At 39.9% G+C, this 24,000-nt stretch overlaps 1 protein-coding gene across 2 annotated transcripts in view; it reads right to left on the bottom strand.

The window, feature by feature from the left end:
* The window catches only part of METTL14 (methyltransferase 14, N6-adenosine-methyltransferase non-catalytic subunit), a 31,443-nt gene extending 8,292 nt beyond the window's left edge, over window positions 1–23,151 (bottom strand). Inside the window, exons 1-9 of one of the 2 annotated variants that reach the window (XM_048847132.2) lie at window positions 22,995–23,151; window positions 22,391–22,479; window positions 21,252–21,339; window positions 18,738–18,929; window positions 17,966–18,053; window positions 7,872–7,962; window positions 5,933–6,074; window positions 1,888–1,980; window positions 182–298 (exon numbers count right to left, since the gene is read on the bottom strand). In XM_048847132.2, the coding sequence (XP_048703089.2) occupies window positions 182–298; window positions 1,888–1,980; window positions 5,933–6,074; window positions 7,872–7,962; window positions 17,966–18,053; window positions 18,738–18,929; window positions 21,252–21,339; window positions 22,391–22,479; window positions 22,995–23,066 (972 nt within the window). In that variant the 5' untranslated portion in view covers window positions 23,067–23,151. The remainder of the gene's footprint in view (window positions 1–181; window positions 299–1,887; window positions 1,981–5,932; window positions 6,075–7,871; window positions 7,963–17,965; window positions 18,054–18,737; window positions 18,930–21,251; window positions 21,340–22,390; window positions 22,480–22,994) is intronic. The other variant, XM_048847133.2, reaches the window with a different exon arrangement.
* Between the last annotated feature and the right edge of the window lie 849 nt (window positions 23,152–24,000).

Raw genomic sequence — 24,000 nt, 5'->3', positions numbered from 1 at the left:
CTAGAATTGATGAAAAATTAATTACCCATTCTGTGAAAAACAATCTATGCAAGAAAGTAAAAAATCTAAACTCCTAGCACCTATTTTTCTGAAACTACAGAGACCACCAATTGCCATAGAGCACCTGATGTTTTTTTAGATCAACTGAGGAGGGAGGAGAAAAATTCAGGCAGAGCTGTACCTTTGTTCTTTGGAAAACAGCTTTAGGGTCCAGAGTCTTGGTCTTTCCAGGATTGTTTTTATTGGTTTTAATCCAACAAATATCTTCACATCGTCTGTAACCCCACTTGCGTAGACACTAAAATATTTAAACAAGAATAGTCACAAAGATAAAAGATGCTTGTATTATATCGAATACTGGAACAATGTATTTAAGAATTAAGATTGACTTAGTAAGAGGTCATAGGTTTGTCTTCTGTGCTTGTTTGAAGGAGGGGTCAATCATCAACATATGAAACACTTATCTCCACACTTTAATTTTAACCATGTTCTGAAATCAAGTTTCCAAACATTGTTTGCATTCATACTCTCTCATGTGTCTACATCACCCTTTTCTGGAAGTGTCACACCATCTCACTCTGTTTGGTGCAGCTCCTATGGAGCACTTGCGTAGCTGGATACTGGCGTTTTTATCTCTGTGACAATGACTTTGCTCAGAGCAGGTCTAAACAACGCAGTGGTGAAAATGCGGGCAGCTGTTTTAGTTCCATCTAAAAGTAATGCTCCCACTGTTGCTACCACTGGTACAGCTGCATTGGTAGTTCAACAGTGGGAGACTGCACAAAAACAAATGTGAACAAGGACACAACGTGTACAAGTGCTATAATAGCTCTCTTTAAAAACTGTTACAAACCTCCTTTGGAGGCAGGAATTGGTGGAGACTAATGCCCAGTGTCCGCTAGCACAGACTGAAAAAAACCCTCTACTCTGAAACTGTGCTCGCTATTTATCACGTTTGAAAACTACTCAACTTACATAGTTTTGCTTCAATGTGACCAGAATCAAGTTTGCAGCAAAAGTTATTCAGTGAGCCTGTATCAAAAGAACTTAAGTAAAATGTACTATATAGAAAGAAATTAATGGCTATATACTGCCCTTCATTTGAATACAGAACATTTCATTGGCCTGAACCTCTCCCCCCTTCAGTACAAACAAACAAACACAGCTACTCTGTTCAGCTAAATAAGCTACACTGTAAGAGAGATGAAAGAGATTTTAAAGCTCAAAAACATTTCTACAGGGAACAGGATAAAAAATCTGACACAATAAATAAGAGTACACCTGAATTTAGGGTAACTACATATATATAGATATCTATATATATAGATATGATATATACAGATCTATATATAGATATAAAAATTACTGCATAACAATAAAATAGTCATGCTCTAACTTTATACAGCTCACTAAAAACATCATTAAGAGCCTAAACTCAACCTGTTTAAAAAAAATAAGAAGTCTAACACGTAAGAGTTTCTCGAAATTATGATATGACAACACTGGTGCCAGCCTGACAACGTTCACTGAAAAGCACACGTTCTGCTAGGATTTGTTTGGATTTCTGTGCAGACAGTGATGTAATCACCTAGAATAAGGCATCCTACTCCCACAGCAGCCACGAACAAACGAGAGATAAAACAGTAAAGTAGCTCTTTGGAGACCACAGATGTATTCATCCTCAGATATCTACAGCTACCCATAAGGAAAAGAAGTGTCTAAAGGATTAATGCGGGATTAATTTCCCCTCTGCATCTCTCACAGTAACAAAAAGCCTGTCAACATTTAAAACGGAGGAGTCTATGCACAGAGAAGAGATCATCATAGCGTTCTTGAGTAAATATTTATTTTGTCTCAGCCTAGGGTTAGTTTAAAATATGTTCTTACCACTCTGCCAAGATCCAGACCCTCCCCTGAGCCACACCACAGAAAGACAAAAGACCTTAGGGATGCAATCTCTTCAATTTCCAGTTTCATAATCTACAAAAACAGAAAGGAACAAAATGTTAAATGCTTTCTGAATTAAGATTTTGTTTAATATATGTAGTATGGTCACAGATTATATCAGGAACAATATTTACATGCCTAACATTGCCACCGCAACATTAAGAATACATATTACTAGTGTTAATCTAGACCCTCATTCTCTTCACTGGTGCCCTTTCAATACATTTGCTGGAGAATAGATTTTAAATTATTTTACTAGTACCCAATCAGTGCCATCCATTCCCACATGTTCTGTTACTCTTCACGCTGACCTGGGCCATATATAGCAATCAGAACACTTTAGAACAGTGGTCCCCAAAGTGTGGGGCGCACCCCCCCAAGGGAGGCCACAAAAACATTTGGGGGGGGAGGGGACAGGGAAGGGGGGCGTGTGCAGCAAAGCCCAGGCCAGCCCCCATGGGGGCACCCAGCCCCACTCCAAACCCATCTCTGCCATGCCCCAGCTTCACTCCTGCACCCAACCCCAGTTCTGCCCCCAGCCTCAGCGCCCGGCCTCAGCTCCATTCCTGGCCCCAGACCCAACCCCGCCTTGGCCGCCTTACTCCTGTCCATTCCCTCCCCTCTCTTCACCTAGAACCACAGCCCCATGGGGAGTGGGGCAGTGTGACCGTGAAAAGTTTTGGAACCACTGTTTTAGAATGGAAGTAGGAGAATGGTCAGCACTACTCAATTAAAATGAATGCACTACCACTGCTTCAGCCACTTTTGGAAACATTAATACTTGTTGGCCATAGTGATAAGTATGCAACTTTAAATAAATCAAATCTACACAGAAGAGAATATTATGGATTTAAAGTCCAAAAAGTATCTATAGCCAATATACAGTTTTCTTGAAAACATGAGATTATCTTAGTCTCATCTCATTAGCAGTTTAAACCCAGAAATACTCAGCTAAGTCTTGTGACCAGTTTTAGATAAGTGAAGCAAATACATAGTCATTTATATGAGAGGCATTCCTTTCATTTCCAGGTTTAAATAGAAAAAAATATCAAGATCGAGGCTCAAAAACAAGAGTAACATTTAGAGTGAAAACAACTTCAGGTTAAATGACTAACGGATGCATGCAGGTTGAAGGGATTATCTGTAACTTGCTAATACATCAAACCAAGTCGCATTTACTGCAATGGCAAAAAAAAAAATGCAACAGGAACTACTGCAAGATAAAATAGTGAAACTTATAACAAGTTGCTCTCCTTGTACACTTTGTTTTTTCTTCTAGATTATTTGATGTGTTATGTTTCTCAACTGCTTCAATGTTTTTCTTGATGAATCCTAATATTGAAGTCTATTATCATGGGTATGGTATGACTGTTTCAAACTCATTCATTACAGTTGGATGCAAGTTTGCTTCTCCATTACCAGTTGCTTCTCCGTTATTTTTGCCTTTCATGTGTGCCCACTGAACATCTCCACATGTAGATTGGTCTGTGGCTCTTTGTCTGAACGGAAGCCATAGCTGTGGTCTTAAGTCATGACAAACAACTTGAGATGGCCATGGGTGTGTAAAATTAAATGACAACACACTGGGGTAACAGAACTAAGTCCCAAGACCCATCTGTTTTCCTCGGGAGGTTAACATATGGGATAACTTATGAAAACTTAAAACTTATAACTTATGATAACTTTAAAAAAGGGAAGAAGGAGGATCCTGGGAACTACAGGCCAGTCAGCCTCACTTCAGTCCCTGGAAAAATCATGGAGCAGGTCCTCAAAGAATCAATCCTGAAGCACTTGCATGAGAGGAAAGTGATCAGGAACAGCCAGCATGGATTCACCAAGGGAAGGTCATGCCTGACTAATCTAATCGCCTTCTATGATGAGATTACTGGTTCTGTGGATGAAGGGAAAGCAGTGGATGTATTGTTTCTTGACTTTAGCAAAGCTTTTGACACTGTCTCCCACAGTATTCTTGTCAGCAAGTTAAGGAAGTATGGGTTGGATGAATGCACTACAAGGTGGGTAGAAAGCTGGCTAGATTGTCGGGCTCAACGGGTAGTTATCAATGGCTCCATGTCTAGTTGGCAGCCGGTATCAAGTGGAGTGCCCCAAGGGTCGGTCCTGGGGCCGGTTTTGTTCAATATCTTCATAAATGATCTGGAGGATGGTGTGGATTGCACTCTCAGCAAATTTGCGGATGATACTAAACTGGGAGGAGTGGTAGATACGCTGGAGGGGAGGGATAGGATACAGAAGGACCTAGACAAATTGGAGGATTGGGCCAAAAGAAATCTGATGAGGTTCAATAAGGATAAGTGCAGGGTCCTGCACTTAGGACGGAAGAACCCAATGCACAGCTACAGACTAGGGACCGAATGGCTAGGCAGCAGTTCTGCGGAAAAGAACCTAGGGGTGACAGTGGACGAGAAGCTGGATATGAGTCAGCAGTGTGCCCTTGTTGCCAAGAAGGCCAATGGCATTTTGGGATGTATAAGTAGGGGCATAGCGAGCAGATCGAGGGACGTGATCGTTCCCCTCTATTCGACATTGGTGAGGCCTCATCTGGAGTACTGTGTCCAGTTTTGGGCCCCACACTTCAAGAAGGATGTGGATAAATTGGAGAGAGTCCAGCGAAGGGCAACAAAAATGATTAGGGGTCTGGAACACATGAGTTATGAGGAGAGGCTGAGGGAGCTGGGATTGTTTAGCCTGCAGAAGAGAAGAATGAGGGGGGATTTGATAGCTGCTTTCAACTACCTGAAAGGGGGTTCCAAAGAGGATGGCTCTAGACTGTTCTCAATGGTAGCAGATGACAGAACGAGGAGTAATGGTCTCAAGCTGCAGTGGGGGAGGTTTAGATTGGATATTAGGAAAAACTTTTTCACTAAGAGGGTGGTGAAACACTGGAATGCGTTACCTAGGGAGGTGGTAGAATCTCCTTCCTTAGAGGTTTTTAAGGTCAGGCTTGACAAAGCCCTGGCTGGGATGATTTAACTGGGAATTGGTCCTGCTTCGAGTAGGGGGTTGGACTAGATGACCTTCTGGGGTCCCTTCCAACCCTTATATTCTATGATTCTATAACTGAGGGAAAATTATATAGTTCAGAGCTAATTGAGATTAGAACAAAGTGATTTTCTTCTTCATTATGTTGGAGTGGAGGTCATTTTAAAAGTGTATTTTATGTCTAATTTTCCTAGTGCTAACATAGGCAGAGTACATACATTTAAATAAAATAAATACTACAGTAAACATGACCTGAAAAGGGGAAAAAACTGGATTTATATAATTTTTTGCTTCTTTATGATATATAAAGTCTGGAAAGTTTTATCAAGGAGCTTCCTTCTTTGTTTTTTACATTAGAAACTCTGTTCTTGTCTATCTTGGAAAAGTCTATGGAGACTTGACATTTAGTAAAAATGACATAAGAGAAACAACAATTAAGGGGAAGAATTTTTAATCAAACTTTTCAGAATTATAGTGGGCTTTGGTTGTCTTCTGTTAATACCTGTTTAACTCCAATACATAATGAACACTTGGGAGAAAGGATGTCTGTTAAAGATTCAATTATTGCACCTGTTCAATTAAGGAGCAAGTGATCCTCATACACATCTGAGACCTCCTCAAGAAGTTATCCAGCAAAGCCAAGAAAGACAAGACTGGCTATTCCTAAGATTTCTAAGATTAAAAACAAGCAGCAAAAATGAAGGGTTTTTTGGATGTGGGGATTGTTTTAAAAATCCTTTCAGGCCTTCTTTATGATGGGCCAAAAAAGGGCATAAGCCTAGTTTTGAAGAAATCCTTTGAGAGTCACCTTTAACAATTTAAGTGTGTAAATACAAATACACACACACACCCCCCTTAGTTTTTGCAAGAACTCATTTTTCTCACACAAATCCTATGTAAAAATGCTGTACACCGAAATCTACACTTCAATCTATTTTATAAGGTATTTACAAAGACTTTTTGAACAGTAAGAAAAACAGCTTACATCATCCCAAGTCCAGCATTTTTCATTGGCCGTGATGCCAGTCTCTCTGTAGTATTCTTCCAATGGAGGCTCCAAAAGAATCACATCAAATTTGGACTTTAGTTCTCTAATGTCAAAGGCTTCCAAGTCCGCTTGTAAATACCTATTTAAAGAGATAATAAACTATGACAAATTGCTTGGACAAAGTAGAACTGCAGTTCCCAAATTCCCACAGAGCTCTTGCTGGGGATCAGTGGAAAGATTTGTCTCCTCTTGGTTTCTAGGGGCTACAATGCATTAAATACATGTAAAAATATATTAAAGTTACCTTGAACATAAGTAAGTGCTGTAGTGACTACACAGATGTTGTGCAATAACGAACAGGAAAGTAGAAGATCCCAAAAAGTGGTCTACACCATTACACTATGAAAGTCCAATATAACTAAACTAATGATACTTTCAAAGAGGAGTCCTTTTAAGACACAGCAATAAGAATTCAGATAGCGAGTAAGGAAAAGGGCTAGACAACCGTCCACACATGATCTGGCACAGCATCAAGGTACAATCATTTACATGGAACGTTTTTGACAAATATCTCCATTTAAGAAAGAAAAACCAGTTGCTGTTCAGCTATGATTATATATACTATTCCCCCCCCCCCCAAATCAAAGTGACAAATGGCAATGTTAAAATATATAGTTTCTATCTGCACTATATGAATCCTATATATATGGAGGGCAATTTGCATTCCCAATATGTAGAACGTGTTTTAAAACACTATTAGAAACTTTGCTTTTAGCAAGCTATTTCTGGGACTCAAATGTGCAGATTTAATACTTGTCCCATTTCCTGCTCATGTATAGCCTATCCTCCTCACCAGTTGCTAATTACTGTTCTATCTCTGTGAAAAAAATAATTCTACAATATTGAGAGACTTGCTAGGTTTGATTTATGGAAGAATATTCCTCCTGGCCAGATCTAGGAAGTTTTGGTTGATCTATTTAGGGAATGGCAGTTGGATTTTACCCATTTTTTATTAGCGAGATAAAGAGTGATGGCAAGCAAAATGCTACCATAATCTTAGAACACCATGATTATTTTATTCTTTATTAGCCAACAATTAAGGTTAACATGTGTACCATCCTCACTCAGGGTTAACACCCACTGAGAGGAAAGTGGTACTTCATACTTCTCGGTTCTTATTTTGAAACCAACTGATTTCAATCAAGCTAATTGGATAAATAAGGAGTACAGAAAATTACTCTTTCTGGATACAGACTAAAGCCAGTACTATAATGTATCGGTCCACATGCATGAGGTTCAAGCATATGGGTAGAAAAATAGCATATTTTAAAATACAGCTGAAATTCTGTAGGAACAGGGAGAAAAACAAAGAAATTTAACAAGGCAAGCCACCTCAAGCCAGTCTCTTGCTTCTCTTATTGTAAAGTAGAGCTAGATACCAATGTGGTAGCTACTATGCACGTGTGGAAAAGATACTTATTGTGAGAACAGCATTTTCAAAATATTTAGGCCACTGAACATTAAATAAAATGTCAAATTTTCTTAAAACAAGGTTTTCTTGTGGTTTGAAATTACATTGTTCTAGGTCAAGCTTTTTCATATATATTTCTCCTTTTTGGCTGCCAGATGTATGTTTACATCTGAATGAGGCTGAAAGCACAGTCTACAAAAGATATTTTACAGGCTTCATGACCCATCATGCTCTGGTAAGAAAATCTAATTTATATACAGACATCAATTAAACGCTAAATTAAATGATCCAAAATAAAATGGTTGCATTCTATTGAGGATTCTATGATTTAATTTAGATTCACAAACCAGAAATAGAAAGTGTAAATCTTAAACAGGTGCTGAAAGATAAAAAGATTTGTGGCGCAGACAGCCAACATTAAGAGAGTCTGGAGAGCAGAAACCAGTTTCTAACAAAAACACTTACATGGGGGGAGTGTTAGATTTAGATATTAGTTCGTCCTTTAGTCTGATGAGCTCTCTAAGTTTGGGATATTCTTCAAACCTGTCTGCTAAACCTGAGGAAAATAAGAAAATTTGTTAATTTTCAATCTGTTCTGTGAGAATGAAATCTATACAGACAGCCAGTAGACAATCCCAACAAGTATCCTGAAGTAGAGCCAGATATTTTAGTAACCATATTTTATTTAAAAAAAAACAAACAAAAAAACAACCTGTTCAGGTTACCCCAGTACTTTATAAAAGCCTGCTATCCTCAGTCATCCATGCCCAAAGTTACTGAATATTCCAGTGCACTGAACTTCTCTACAGTAATAAAGTATAGAAATATTAGAAAAGATTATGAACGATACCTTGTCCAAAAGTCTCCAAATTTTTCTAGAAGCCCATGATTCACTTTTGCTCAAATTAATTTGGGCAAAAGACATACAGTGGAGTTGTTTTATGTTTTTTTCTGTAATTTTAGTTTAAGTTTATTAAGTATACTAAAGCAGGGTGGATACAAACATTTTGTGGTAACAAAATATATATTACTGTTTCCAGAACAACTGTTTGACCTTTAAAGACCACTTTTAATAGGCAACTGACTGTGGCTTAGTGACCCCTTAGGCAGTCACTTAAGCCAGGTTTAATTGTAACTGTAACACTACCATACACGCATACACAAAAGTTTTAATTTCTTAATTACTTAGACTTAACTTTAAAAACCTGTATCAGAAAGGCATAATTTTGGCTCTGATATGTGTAAGACAGAGACCTTGTTATACTCTTAGCATTTAAACACTGGCTGTGAGCACTGCTCCCTATAAACCCCCTACAACCAAAAAAAAAAAAAAAAAGTTAAATGGAAGTATTTTTGTAAATCCTAGTAGTACCCTAAATAGGAGAAAACAAAAAGATTGTCATGTAGTTCCCTCCCCCAAAGAAATATTAGCTCAACTTCATAAGTGACCTGCAAAGCTTTTCTTTCTTAAATTTGTCCACTTTGTCAGCTTATGAGACTTGGAAACCATAAAGATTCACTTGTACTTTCTTTTTTTTTTTTTAATCAAAATTCTTGTCCTGATTATTTTAATTAAGAATAGTGGCTATGGCCCCTGCCTCCAATTTCATGGAAAAACTGGTGTCAGAGATTCTTAAGCTCCACCACAGCTGACATTACAGCTATTTGTATCCAATGAAATGCAAATAGTATCTTTTTTCCCCCCTCTCACATACATATTTTATTTACACATTGCATTAAAACAGATATGTTTTTAGTTACAGCTGCTACTTTGTTGCCTCCCAGCACATTGTGTGTGGGAAGTGGAAAAGCCAAAAATCTCAGACAGTAGGAACTCAAACCAGCAGAAGGCAAAGGGGTATTTCCAAAAGATGATCTTCAAGGATGAATAAGAGTCTATTTAAAAATTTAAAAAGTGATGGATACTAAAATAAAAATAAAGCAGGTTCTATCGCATCAGGAGATAAATTGATCTTGCAAGAGAAGGAATCAATGAAAATGAACTGGTGCTGACAAGGCACCCTGTAACTTTCAACAGAGATATATCAAAAAGCTATTGTCAGAATTGCATCTAAAATACAGTTTGGGTCTACATACATGTTTAATATTCAGTTAGTAACTATGATCAGCTAACAGTGCATCACACCTACCAGCTGCCTCGTATGGCACACAACTGTCTTCCTGTAACTGGTTTAACATATTTGTTTCAGAAACAGGACACCACAGTCATGTCCATGTAATCAGTTTGGCCAGCCCGCCTTCCTCCCAGCTCTGCAGGCAGAAGAACACCACAGAGTGTATTGCCTCAAATGCTATTGTGTGCATATCCTCTGGGCCCTCAATTCCCAGCTAGCACGATGAATACCTGCCTAGAGTTGATTAGAAGGATTGTCCAATGATTAGGGCAGTAACCAAGGAACTGGGAGAACCAGGGTCAAAATATAATCTTTTTCCAAATAAATCTGTGTAAAGTGAAATCTGAATTTAATACAAAATATCAGACTTATTACAGTCTCTTAAAACATTAAAATAAAAAATAAATATGATGAATCCAAGAGCCTCCATCAAAAGCTTTGAGTCAAAGGCTGCTTTTCTATATAAAAAAAACACAGGGAAAACATCTAACTATGACTCAATAGGTCATGTATTGTATTAAGGGCTTGATCCCATGGTGGGAACCAGGGGCTATACTACCGGGTGCAAGAGACTGGCAAAGTCATCACAGGCATTCAGACCCAGCTACTGACTCCTGGATACATCATGTACCTCACCAGGATCATCCACTGAGCCCACCTGTGTTGTCTCATTGTCCTATTTTATACCTTCTCCCTACCTGAGCTCTGACTGGTTCAGTTCTTAAAATTATGAATATTTATGACTCCACCCATCATGGAAACTTACTCTCCTGCTCATGAAAAAACACTGATCTTCCCAGTAACTACCAGACCTTGCTTCTGGATGGTTCTGGGCACTTCCAGTAAATAGTCTTGTTCTGTCTCCTTGCATGTATACACAAAGATACAAATAAACAGAAATCCATTAATTTCTCAACTAACTCCTTCTCTGTTGCTAAACAAATAAAATACTGCAATTCAAAAGGCACGATTGTTACAGCAGCAGAAACTTTGGGTTGTTGTTAGTTCTTTTATTTTTCTGGGGGAAAAGGGTAGAGTAGTTAAGTACCAGAGGAGAAGGAGCAGAGTGCAACCAGAAAAGAGAAACACTCGGGTCAACACAGAGCACTATGGGGGAAAAAGGGACAATATTCCTTCAGAGAGTACAGTCTCATGTTGTTTTCAACACCTGGAAACTGGAGGGGGAAAAAACTGCTATGGCTGCAGGTCAGATTTGGGAATATTTTCAAGAAATTCCCTGTACCTCTGGGTAAAAAAAGGAGCATGTGCCAAATGCAAACAGTGGAACAAAGTGATGCAAACCCTGGTTGTCAGAATGAAATGTTATGAAAAATCCTCCTCAGAAGGCAATGCCTTTGAAAACGATGATGTGGACATGTCTGAACAATCTGGATCAACTGGTTAGTAAACTTATTTTTGCACCATTCTTATGGACAGTCCACCATGTCTTACCATACGAGTAAATAATTTAGACGGTCATAAATTTGTTTACAGAGTAGATTACCTCTTTATGAATCAAAATATAACTGGCATGTTATTTTATTGTGGAAGTATTTATCAAATACATTTTTATTGTTGCTCCTGGACTTCTCAAACAATTTTTTATTGGTCAGTATAATCAAACATCCTAGGTGAAGATTTCCTGTTTAAAAGTAAAATTTTATAAGGCACTTATGAATTTTAAAACTTAAAAAAAATGGTTTTTTTACAGCTGTTTGGTATGTTCCTAGAGATAAGGGTTTGAGTAGATTTAGGTAATCATTATAATTTATTATATTCCCTATAAAACTCTGTTTAAAATAAATCATATGATTTAAACACTAATACAAACAGCTGCAGTAGGAAGGATCTTCCATTTACAATTTCTTTTAAAGCAATGCACTGAGTAAAGCTCTGAGTGATTGACTTGATTGTACCATTTTGTTTCAGGGTCCAGCTTAGACATAGGATTTATGAATGTCCATCATCTCCAATACCATTAACTGCAGAGCCATCTGGCTGATACCAGCAGCAATGCTGCAAATGAACATACGTCAGGCAGAACCATACCTGCATCAAAAAAGACTTTCTTCATCATCCAGTAAAATCATGGATGAGTTCATAATCAGGACTGACAGATTCCAGAAAGTTTCCATAGATGAAAAGACTGCTTTGTTAATTTCTGCATCGAATTTTCCAATTCATCTTGCTCAGAACAAACATTTCATTGACATGGTTCAATCATTACAATCAGGCTACACGCCACTCTACAAAGTAGACGTTGCTGTAAGGTTTGTGCATACACTGTATGAGAAAAACTGACAGGAAATTCATTAATCTGAGTCTCGATGGATGAACCAATTTACAGAGTGATCCAGTAATACGTCTGTGTGAAACAGAAGATGGGGTTGTCTATCTTACAAAAACATCTAATACATCAGGAAATACCCATACAGAATAATACATAGAAGTAGCAGTAAAAGCTATAACAAACTATGAACAAAAATGCAAGCGTCAAGTACATAGCTTTGTCACAGACAATGCTGCAAATGTAGCAAGTCAAGAAGAAATCTAGAAGATAATGAAGGGAACCTGAAACTTTTACCATATGGAGGTAGTGCTCATTTGGTGCATCTTTTAGCCAAAGACTTATGCCCAACTCTAGGAATAAAGGAAAGTGTTGCTGAAATTGCAAATTCTTCCCTAACAACCACTTTGCTTCAGCTTCACTGATGAGAGCAGGAGGATCCAAACTAACCGTCCCCCAAATGTACAATGATATTCAATGGTTGACTGTTTTGAGCTATTTATTTAGAACTGGCCTATTCTGATGACAATTTGTGAAGAAAGTCGTGACAAAACAGATGGCACTATCAGTCAAAATAGTCAACATCAGACTAAAGACAAATGTGGAAGATATGTTGAAAATACTGAAAGCTTGGACAAACTGCAGAAAGATTGTTTCTGTATTGCTGATGCTGTTGAAATTCAGAAAGAACTTTGAAAACAGACATACCCAAAAACAACCCACAAGCAGTAAAAAAGAGGACGGATCAAGCACTCATTCCACCTCATTTTCTTGCCAATATTCTCAACCCAAAGTATGAAGATAGATGCCTAGCTGCTGAAGATGCAGCTGCTATGACACGGGAATCACCACCAATCATAATAAATTTCAGGCCTAGAGGTGAATCATTCAAGCAGTACATGTTTGCTGATGGTGTTTTAAAGAAAGTCACACTACTGAACTGGTGGATGTCACTAGCTAGCACCTGGAAGCAGAGTTTGTTGAAATAAGTGCTAAATCAACTTTGACAGCAGTGACCTCTTCTGCAGGCACAGAAAGAATATTTTCTTCCTTCAAAGCTGAGAAATCAACTGGGAATTGAAAAAGCAAGAAAATTTCTCTTTCTTCCAGTCTATGAATAAAAACAAAGATGGAGTGGAGGAGATCTACTGGTTTTAGAAGTTTGAAGGACAGCCTAAGTAACTTAGGAGGCTATTGTCTCATTTTCAAGAGACTTAAGCAAGTAGGAACTTTCACTTAGGCATATCTGAAAAATGTCCCAGGTTGATCTAAATAATCAGTTTAATTCATTGACTACAGTTAATCCCGCTGTTCCTTTATAAATCATTTAGTTGTAAATGTGAAACATATTTTAATAAGTGTATATATCCAAAATATCAAAGGTTGTTTTAATATAAAATAAATTTTATATGCTGCTTTGTGTGTTTGTTTAAATTCCAGTTACCATCCTAATGCAGCTTGACACAAATCATGAGCAAAAAGTTAAATTACCAATGACCAATATATCATTCATGATTTTCTAACACACTGAAAATGTACCATTAATAAGAATCTAAAAATATTAAGCTATATAATTGCTTAAATAAATGTTCATAGTCATAGTGTACCCTCCTAGGTAGCAAAAAGATACATCAAATCTTGAGTAAAGGCTCTGTTTAGCTGTAAATCAACATGTTTTAATGTAGCAACCAGTGAGAATAGATTTTCTTTAGAAAATAACTCAAGTGCAAATGGAAAAGTTGATTAAAATCAAAGTAGTAAAGCAAGACTTTTCATTTGGTGATTTAAATCACCTTGATTTGAAATCAATCCACCCTGTACCAAAGACAGAGACAGTCAGATATTCTAACTGTGATGTGGGCCCAAGTATCAAAGAGAGATTTCCCACAGTATACATATATAAACAGAGCTAAGCTACAAGGTAGGTGCAAAAGCACAAATATTTTTCTGATGCCTGAAGAGCTGCCACATGGAGACAAACTGGGACCATGCCCAGGACCCTAAGTAATCACCAAATTTTTAATTAAAAGTTATAAAATTTATTAAATTAAATATTGATATTAAAAGTTTAAAAAGCCCCAAAGTGGCAGTTTGGTGCCTATAACGAGAGAAAAAGGAGGCTACCAATTATCTCTCCAGTCTTATGTCTGCAAAGTGTGAGGGTCTAGAGAAACAGTTGTCCAGAGACTCCTTTTACCTGATCCTCAAATAGGTTTCTTTACTACAGAAGAGCCCGACTGCACACAACTGTGGTTCTCAATCAGGGTTATGCAGAGGTCTTCTGGGGGCACATCACCTCATTTAGATATTTGCCTAGTTTTACAACAGGCTACATAAAAAGCCCTAGCCAAGTCAGTCTAAACTAAAATTTCAAACAGACAATGACTTGTTTATACTGCTTCACATGCTATACACTGAAATGTAAGTACAATTCTATTCCATACAATTTATTTCATAATTATATAGTAAAGATGAGAAAGTAAGCAATCTTTCAGTAATAGTGTGCTGTGACACTTTTGCATTTTTATGTCTTATTTTGTAAGCCGGTAGTTTTTAAGTGAGGTGAAACTTGGGGGTGTGCAAGACAAATCAGACTCCTGAAAGAGGTACAATAGTCTGGAAAGGTTGAGAGCCACTGGCATATGACACCTCACGGAAATAACAATTTCAATTACATTTATTCTGTATTCCTTTTATGGCTACACAATACGTCAGAGCAAATATTAACAAGGCAAGCTCTCATTCACTTATCTTCAGACATACAGATTATTCATTATTCTCTCTAATTGGTAAAAATAGTGAAATAAGTCTTTCAAGCATATGAACATCTCATTCACTCTGAATATAAAAAGAAAAGGAGTACTTGTGGCACCTTAGAGACTGGGGGGGCGGGGAGGACAGGGGACGACCTTTTGAAGTGATAATTAAGGTGGGCCATTTCCAGCAGTTGACAAGAACATCGAGGGGGGGGGGGGGGGGGGGGGAAGGATGTGAAGAGAAATAAACATGGGGAAATAGTTTTACTTTATGTAATGACACATCCACCCCAGTCTTTATTCAAGCCTAAGTTAATTGTTTCCAGTTTTCAAATTAATTCCAATTCAGCAATCTCTCGTTGGAGTCTGTTTTTGAAGTTTTTTTTGTTGAAGAATTGCCACTTTTAGGTCTGTAATCGAGTGACCCAAGAGACTGAAGTGTTCTCTGACTGGTTTTTTAATGTTATAATTCTTGATCTCTGATTTGTGTCCATTTATTCTGTTAAGTAGAGACTGTCCAGTTTGACCAATGTACATGGCAGAGGGGCATTGCTGGCACATGATGGCATATATCACACTGGTAGATGTGCTGGTGAACGAGCCTCTGATAGCTTGGCTGATGTGATTAGGCCTCTGATGGTGTCAGCCTGGACCAGTCAACACAAGAGATCCACTTCCTGGACACTACGGTGCTAATAAGCGATGGTCACATAAACACCACCCTTTACCGGAAACCTACTGACCGCTATACCTACCTACATGCCTCCAGCTTTCATCCAGACCACATCATACGATCCATTGTCTAAAGCCAAGCTCTTCAATACAACTGCATTTGCTCCAACCCCTCAGACAGAGAAACACCTACAAGATCTCTATCAAGCATTCTTACAACTACAATACCCACCTGCTGAAGTGAAGAAACAGACTGACAGAGCTAGAAGAGTACCCAGAAGTTACCTACTACAGGACAGGCCCAACAAAGAAAATAACAGAGCGCCACTAGCCATCACCTTCAGCCCCCAACTAAAACCTCTCCAATGCATCATCAAGGATCTACAACCTATCTTGAAGGACGACCCATCACTCTCACAAATCTTGGGAGACAGGCCAGTCCTTGCTTACAGACAGCCCCCCAACCTGAAGCAAATACTCACCAGCAACCACACACCACACAACAGAACCACTGACCCAGGAACCTATCCTTTGAACAAAGCCCGTTGCCAACTGTGTCCACATATCTATTCAGGGGACACCATCATAGGGCCTAATCACATCAGCCACACTATCAGAGGCTCATTCACCTGCACATCTACTAATGTGATATATGCCATCATGTGCCAGCAATGCCCCTCTGCCATGTACATTGGTCAAACTGGACAGTCTCTACGTAAAAGAATAAATGGACATAAATTAGACGTCAAGAATTATAACATTAAAAAACCAGTCAGAGAACACTTCAATCTCTTTGGTCACTCAATTACAGACCTAAACGTGGCAATTCTTCAACAAAAAAACTTCAAAAACAGACTCCAAGGAGAGACTGCTGAATTGGAATTAATTTGCAAACTGGATACACTTAGGCTTGAATAAAGACTGGGAATGGATGTGTCATTCCACCAAGTAAAACTATTTCCCCATGTTTATTCCCTCCTGCCCCGTTCCTCAGATGTTCTTGTCAACTGCTGGAAATGGCCCACCTTGATTATCACTACAAAAGGTCGTCTCCCATCCCGTTCCCCCCGCTGGTAATAGCTCACCTTACCTGATCTCTCTCGTTACAGTGTGTATGGTAACACCCATTGTTTCTTGTTCTTTATGTATATAAATCTCCCCACTGTATTTTCCACTGAATGCATCAGAAGAAGTGAGCTGTAGCTCACGTAAGCTTATGCTCAATTAAATTTGTTAGTCTCTAAGGTGCCACAGGTAATACTTTTCTTTTTGCGGATACAGACTAACACGGCCGCTACTCTGAACTCTGAATATAGATATACCTGACTCAGAATATGCAGATTTTCTTAGGAGTGATAATCAGAGCTCTCAAGATGAATATCCTGTTTATCCTGGAAAGCAGTTTGTTATCTAAAACCTCTTATTTCAATACCTTATGCCAAAAGATTTTTTTGAAGTGTTCAAAAGACTGTGATAGTATGTTTATACTGAAGAGGCACCCAGATGCCATGACTAAGATGTGCTAAGAGCTGTACAAACACACAATCCCTTCTCTGAATATCTTACAGTCTTATAATTGGTTCACAGTGAGATAAAATATTTCAGAGATTTTTTTTTAAACTACGTTGCCATGAGACATCCATGTTGGAGGACAGGACCAAAGGATGTTATTTTAATTTTACAAACTCAAAACACAGAGCCAGTTAGCACTTACATAGCACTTTTCAAACAGTTGAGTAAATTCACCATTGGCCTGAACATGTGAAACTACATTGACTTAAATAGTTATGCTCTTCTATATTAGTAGGCTAAATTCATTGCTAATGAATTCTCAGAACTAACTTATTTTGCAAAGTATTATTTTCCCATTTTATATGGAATGCACAGATGTAAAATGAGTTCTCTGGGGCAGCACAATGAAACCAACTGCTAAACCAAGATTAGAAAACTGTCCATGGGACCTAGGGACAGTTGATCAGTCCACTAGACCAGAGATTCTCTACCTTTGTTTTCCTGCTATAAAACTCCAGGGCCCAGTTGTGGGGGCAGAGACTTTGACTTCCATTGGGGTGCGGGGGAGCGAGGGTTAGCGGGGCTCAGGCCAGCTGCGCACAGTGGAGTCCAGGGAGGGAACACCACCTTCAACCCAACTCACCTCAGGAGGCCACCCAGACTGTCTGGGTTGGGGGGCAACCAAAAATTACAACTCAAAGCGGGGACTTAGTCCCACCGGGGCGGCGCCGAGGCTTTGGGATTCAGTCCCATGATTCCTGGCTTCAGCCTCGCCTGGGCTCCAGGACGTGGAGATCCAGGTTTCAGCCATGGGGCCCTGCAGCCCCCCTGAAACAGCTCACAGACCCCTGGTTGAAAGCCACTGCACTACACCACACTGGAACATGAAATTCACCAGTTAAAAAGCTTTTAAAACTAAATAGTTTAAAATAAAGCGGGCAATAGCATTTTCCTACCTCTATAACACTGATACTGACAAAAACCAAGTCCCAGGTAATTTTATAAATGGAAGAACAGAGAGACACTTCCATTCCCTTTCTTATTTTCAATACCAAAAAAGACAGCATGCCCAAATACAAACAATTACAGTTTAGGGCGGGAGAAGGAGGGGTCGGGAAGAAGAGCAAGAGGTGAAGCTATATTACAGCAAACAGTGAGAAACTTTCTTAGTTAATTGTTTGGGCTATTCTGACATACCCACATCTCTGATAAAGTTCTGCGGCCTGTGTCCTGTATCCACAAAGTGTTGACAATAATCATTGTGAGGATTTAAGCTCTGGGTTCCCTATAGAAAAAAGGAACAAAAAGGGGGAGAGATGATTCAGGTCATGCACATTTCCAACTGATTTTACATACCACATGGCAAAAACTTTCTAGCTTACAAAATACTGTTCTGCCCCTTCCTCAACATATCATTCTACATCAGTGTTTCTCAAACTTTTGTACTGGTGACCGCTTTCACATAGCAAGCCTCTGAGTGCGACCCCCCCTTATAAATTAAAAACACTTTTTTATATATTTAACACCATTATAAATGGTGGACGCAAAGTGAGGTTTGGGGTGGAGGCTGACAGTTCGCGACTCCCCATTTAAGAACCTCGCAACCCCCAGTTTGAGAACCACTGTTCTACACTGTAAAGATTCTGCAATACACAAGTTATGTATTCTTATAAATTTTAGCCACTGGCATGGGTTCACTGATACCATGGTTCGTTGCAAGCCTGAAACAGGCGAAAAATAGAACAGGCTGATAACATGCACTTCTGTGTCAGACACTGGCCAAGTGATTCATGAATAATTTAAAGGCCAAGTGTTAATTTCATGTTATCCATAAAGACCCTTCATTAACCTCACATTCAGAGGCATAAGTTCATCCCATAAAATATCTCAAACCGCTTCAGTTGCTGAGACAGCTTAATGCAACCACATGATAGGAGAGCAATGATTGCAAGGCGCAAAAGGGGATTACCTTCAGAAAGGTACTGGAATCTTTGTAAATCTCTTCTTCATAGGGCAAGTTCTCTTCATCCTGATGCAGCTCTACTTCATCCTTTGGAATAAAGCAGATTTTATATGCATGTAGGCACATGCTGTTTCTCTCCTCATTATGACTCCGCTTCTTAATGAAGGAAGAAGTGGGCTGTCTATGAATATAAGCCTCCTGCAACAGTAGATCATGAATGTTTCCAATGCCAGTTTTGGAAAAGAAATATAACTGACATGTTGCCAAAAAGGGCACTCTTTCTCTCATTACTATGCAGCTCGGGTTACCAACAAGGCCTTGAAAATAAGTAAGCATGTATAAAGCACCATAAATATATGTGGTGCTTTACACAACACAAAATCAGATATGCACTATCCTGAAGAGTTTACACTCCCTTTTTATATATACCTACTAAAGTATTTTTTTGTGCAGGGGAAACCAGAAAGCCTTAGTAATTAAGACCCCCTCTTGTGAGTTACTGCCAATGTTTTAATGAGTCACCACAGCCCATCATACAAGCCAACACTTAACTCCTTCTCCCCAACCATATCTTCAAAAAATACCTAACTAACTAACAAACTCAAAGCTTTTACAAAAAGGGTGACTGGCTAACTGCTACCATTAAAAAACTACAAGAAATTTCCTTTCCCTGTAAAGGTAATCATCATGTATGTATGCTCAAGACTACAAAACTAGAAGGATGCCAATCTGGTACATTCACAATCTAAAGTACAACAGTGTCCCGAGCAAGTGCAGATTGGTTTCTACAGCAATACAAATCGTAAAATAGGCTACAGCAGCTAGTAGCAAGTAGAAGTAGCATGTGATCTATCAACAGTTCACAGAACACAATTTGAGAAATGCCAATATAAAAATACCTCTCTATTCCTTAAGCCTAGCAGTTAAATAATTCTTTTTAAATGGCACAGAGGAGAGAAAATATCAGTGCTACATACAGGATTTCACAACAACTCCTGAGAAACACAAAAAAAACTGATTTTGTACTCAAAAAAGTACAAGTTGCTCTTTATTTACTTTTACTTCAGTAATGTTAACATGGCAACTAGACATTAATGAATTATCTACATTACTAGCTAAGGCTCTTCTATCTTAAGCAACAGGATTTCAGTATCAGAAATTCCCAAGTGTCTGGGTGGGGCAATGATTTAGTGCACTACTTCTCATGTCTGAAAACCTGGGCTCAACCTTGCTTTAGATAACACAATGAGCTTTTTAGTCTCTATTATTCACTTGACAGATTTTTGTCTGTATAACAAAACCACAACATACTTAGGCATTAATAGCCACCTATGCTCACTATAGCTCTGGAATTAGAAGAATACTAAGAGTGTTGCAGGTCCAGACTGCAGTGAGAGATAAGCAGTAAAACCTGAATCAGTACTATGTCTCTTGTTTTCATAAACCTGACAAATCAATCTATAACTGTTTATTAGTGTTATCCCAAGGGGCATATTCAGTCTAGTGCAGGCGTTCCCAAACTTGGTTCACAGTTTGGTCCTGGTAGGCCACGAGACGCTTTGTTTACCTGACGTCTGCAGGGACAGCCTCTCACAGCTCCCAATGGCTGCAGTTCGCCGTTCCCAGCCAATGGGAACTGTGGGAAGCGGTGGCCCGCAAAATATACTGTACGTGTACTGCAAAATATTTATTCTTGGCCAGCAACTCATCTCCCATTTTGGTAATGCAACCTCCTTCTCTTTGGCCTCAACACATACATATCACAATTTCTTTTCATACAACATTACTAGTAACATGTTCCTAGCCAATTCCTATGACCACATCACACCTTTCTTTGAATCTGTCCACTGGTTTGCTCACCCCTCACCACCATACTCGTCTGTGCTATCAAGGCCCTCTCTAACTCTGCCCTTCCACATCTATTCAAACTTGTCTCTTCCAATACCGCCCATATTCTCACAGTAATCATCCCCATATTCCAACGACCTCCATGAGAAAATAATTAAGCTTTCAGACGTTACTATGTACCAAGACTAGAACAGTGCACCACAACTGCATCCAAGGGATTCTCCTCATCACCTAAACTTCCTCGCTAGCTCAAAGACGACCCATGGAAGACACTTAATCATTAAATATATATGTTAAACAGCCCTACATGACAGGTTTCAGAGTAGCAGCCGTGTTAATCTGTATCTGCAAAAAGTAAAGGAGGACTTGTGGCACCTTAAAGACTAACAAATTTATTTGAGCATAAGCTTTGAATGCATCCAATGAAATGAGCTGTAGCTCACGAAAGCTTATGCTCAAATAAGTTTGTTTGTCTCTAAGGTGCCACAAGTCCTCCTTTTCTTTTAGCCCTACATGAGGCATATCAATACCATGAAATATAATCTAACAGTTTTAGTGACTGACTTCCTGAAATAAGTTTCCCACAAACTAATCTTTTATCATTCAGCACAGAAAGTTCACCACTTTAAAAAAAATCTGTTTCTTGGATTGTTATTTCACTGTCTTTTTAACCTTATATTCTTCAATTTCTTCTTCATCAGCCTCTCCCTCATCTGGATATTTCCGTTTTGCATTTGGTGCTGAAGTATCGTAAGAAGCCCTAAAAACATATAGAAAAGTCATAGATATAAAGCAATTTCTCTCTCTTTATTACATTAGAACATATTTCATAATCTGGGATTATCTGCAATGGGTGCATATTAGTTTCTGAATTGAATTTAAAAGCCTGGTTTTAATCTATAAAGCCTAAAATGGCTTGGGACCGCCTCTCTCATAATACCATACTGCCACAGCTTTGTGACAAAAGAACTCTTTTAAAGAGTTCTAACTTATTTTCTTAATTGCTTATATTGCTAGAACCTTAAAATAACACATTTACTTTGCAGTGTTTCAAACTGACCAGACCCTAATGGTCAGATTATCAGTTCAGTTGAAGCAGTGTAAATCCAGTAATCATTCCTATTGAAGTTAGAATTTCATTAGTGTAAATCTGGAGTAACTGAAATTAGTTTCTGTCTCCAAGGATTAGTTTGAAGATGGGGACTAAATCCTGCTTGCCTTACTCAAACAAGCAGTCAATCACTTCAAAGGGATTTTTTCTGTGATTATGGTAAGCATGTTTTGGCTCTAATATTGTTAGAACTTGGTTGGCTAGGGTATTTCTTTTACTATTTCTGCGTTTATGTGTGTTGTACAGTTTTACCTTTTGTTTTTATAGTCCTCCAGGACTGGCTAACAACCACCTCAGTTCAACATCCAGTGTTGTACCAAGTGCTAGTTAAACAGATCTAACAAAGGCCTCTCTCCTAGTCAATTAAGAGCTGTTTTAAGGTTTCCCTTTGCAATCACAAGTGAAAGAATGGAGTTCTGTAAACACAGGAAAAGTAGGGACACTACTATGGCAAGGCTATTTTTAGAACAAAATCTCAGTAAGACAATAAGATTTATGAGCAGAGGCCTTTGATTGTGAAATATTTTTTAATTCTTCTTTTCTGATGTGGACTAACATTTCTTTACTTTTGTTAACCTGGATGAAAAAAAAATGCTTGTCTTATGAAACTGATCCTGCTCTTTTCTCCCCCTCTTTCAAAAAACGATAGGTTACATTGAGCAAAAACTGATTTTTAACAGAGAACTGCTTCAATACAGACCTGCAGGTTTCTCTCGTTTCAGCGATTTCCCTCTGATCATCTTTGCTGTTCAATACGGCACCAATACTATCCGCACTTTCAGCTCCCAACTGAAAGAAGGGCAATACACACACAGAGACACACATATTACACCCCAGCAAAAAGTAACAGCCACAACCACCTCAAACCCAGCCTAAGCCCGCTAGTTTCTGCACCGGGGATGCTCTGATCACTGACCCCTCGCTATGCCACAGTCACTCAGTCACTGGCTCCTACCGCTACGTTCAGCACACGCTGCATTGGAGACCAGCAGCGCAGGGACGGGGCTGGGGGGCACACGCGGGCACGGCCCGTGGCACGCTGCCTCCCCCGCGCCACTAGCGCTCTGGGCCCGCCGCCGCCGCCCTCGGGACCTAACCACCAGGAGCCAAAGGGGGGCGGGGAGGGGACCCACGGGGCAAACCCGCACCTGCCAGCGGAAGGCCTAGCGCGCCTGCCGCAGCTGTGTGGGCGGGGTCAGAGCAGCTGAGACACACAGCCCTCCGCGGCGGGCGCTGCTCTCCGGGAGTGCTCCGGCCCGGCCCCTACGTTCCCTCGTGTCGAACCCGCTCCCCACCCCCGCTACCTGCTGGGCCAGGAGCTGCCGGCGCAGTTTCTGTCGCTCCCTGATCTCCTGAAGCCGGCTGTTCATCGCCATGCAATCGAGGCGGGCTCGCCCCAGGCGCTTCTTTAAAACGTCATTTCCGCTTCCTGCCCTAACTCCCCCAGAGACTCCGCCAGGCCGAGTCCCAAGCGCGCTAACCACGTGACGCAGACCGTTGCTCGCTGCCCCCACCCCGGCGGCCATCTTTGCTCAGGGCAAGAACCCTGGGAGGCCCGTTCTTCACACGGGCAGCTGTGGTGGCTATGGCTAGACTGTGTTAGGTGTCTGTTAGTAAACAGGCACCAGGGAGGGAGGGGCCAAGTGCCCCAGGATCACATGGCCTCATCCCAGCCACTACCACGGTCTGTCGCTGCCTCACCCGTCCCTCCAGTGTTGGGTGACCAGATGTCCCGATTTTATAGGGACAGTCCTGATTTGGGGGGCTTTTTCTTATATATGCTCCTATTACCCCCCCACCGTCCCGCTTTTTCACCCTTGCTGTCTGGTCAGCCTGCTGCAGTGACACCTCCCAGCGCGACCCCACTGTAGGCTGTCCTGCAATAACAGCCAACCGGAAGGCACTGTTTGTCTGATTTATACTGTGCCTGACTCTGGACCACACGTGCTAGTGCGCGCTATGAAAGTAAACTCTGTTCCTTAGTTTTCACTCTCGTGTCCTGTATTTCCTTGGCTCCTTGCTGGGCCCTGTACGTGTGGGGCAGACATGCCATGATTAAGGCCCTACCAAATTCACGGTCCATTTTGGCCATTTTCATGGTCATGGAATTTTAAAAATAGTAAATTTTACAATTTTGGATATTTAAATCTGAAATGTCACAGTGTTGTAACTGTGGGGGTCCTGATCCAAAAGGGGACCATAGCGGGGCGTCGCAAGGCTATTGTGGGGGAGGGTCACAGTATAACCACTGTGGAGGTTACTGCAGTCTGGGGAGGTTCCTGGCAGTGAGTCTGACCCAGCCCTAAGAGA

This window comes from Caretta caretta, chromosome 4 (assembly GCF_965140235.1).
Source record: "Caretta caretta isolate rCarCar2 chromosome 4, rCarCar1.hap1, whole genome shotgun sequence".
In the NCBI taxonomy this organism is placed as follows: Eukaryota; Metazoa; Chordata; order Testudines; family Cheloniidae; genus Caretta; species Caretta caretta.
Note: the sequence above shows the minus strand (reverse complement) of the source record. Positions and strands in the feature narration are given on the sequence as shown.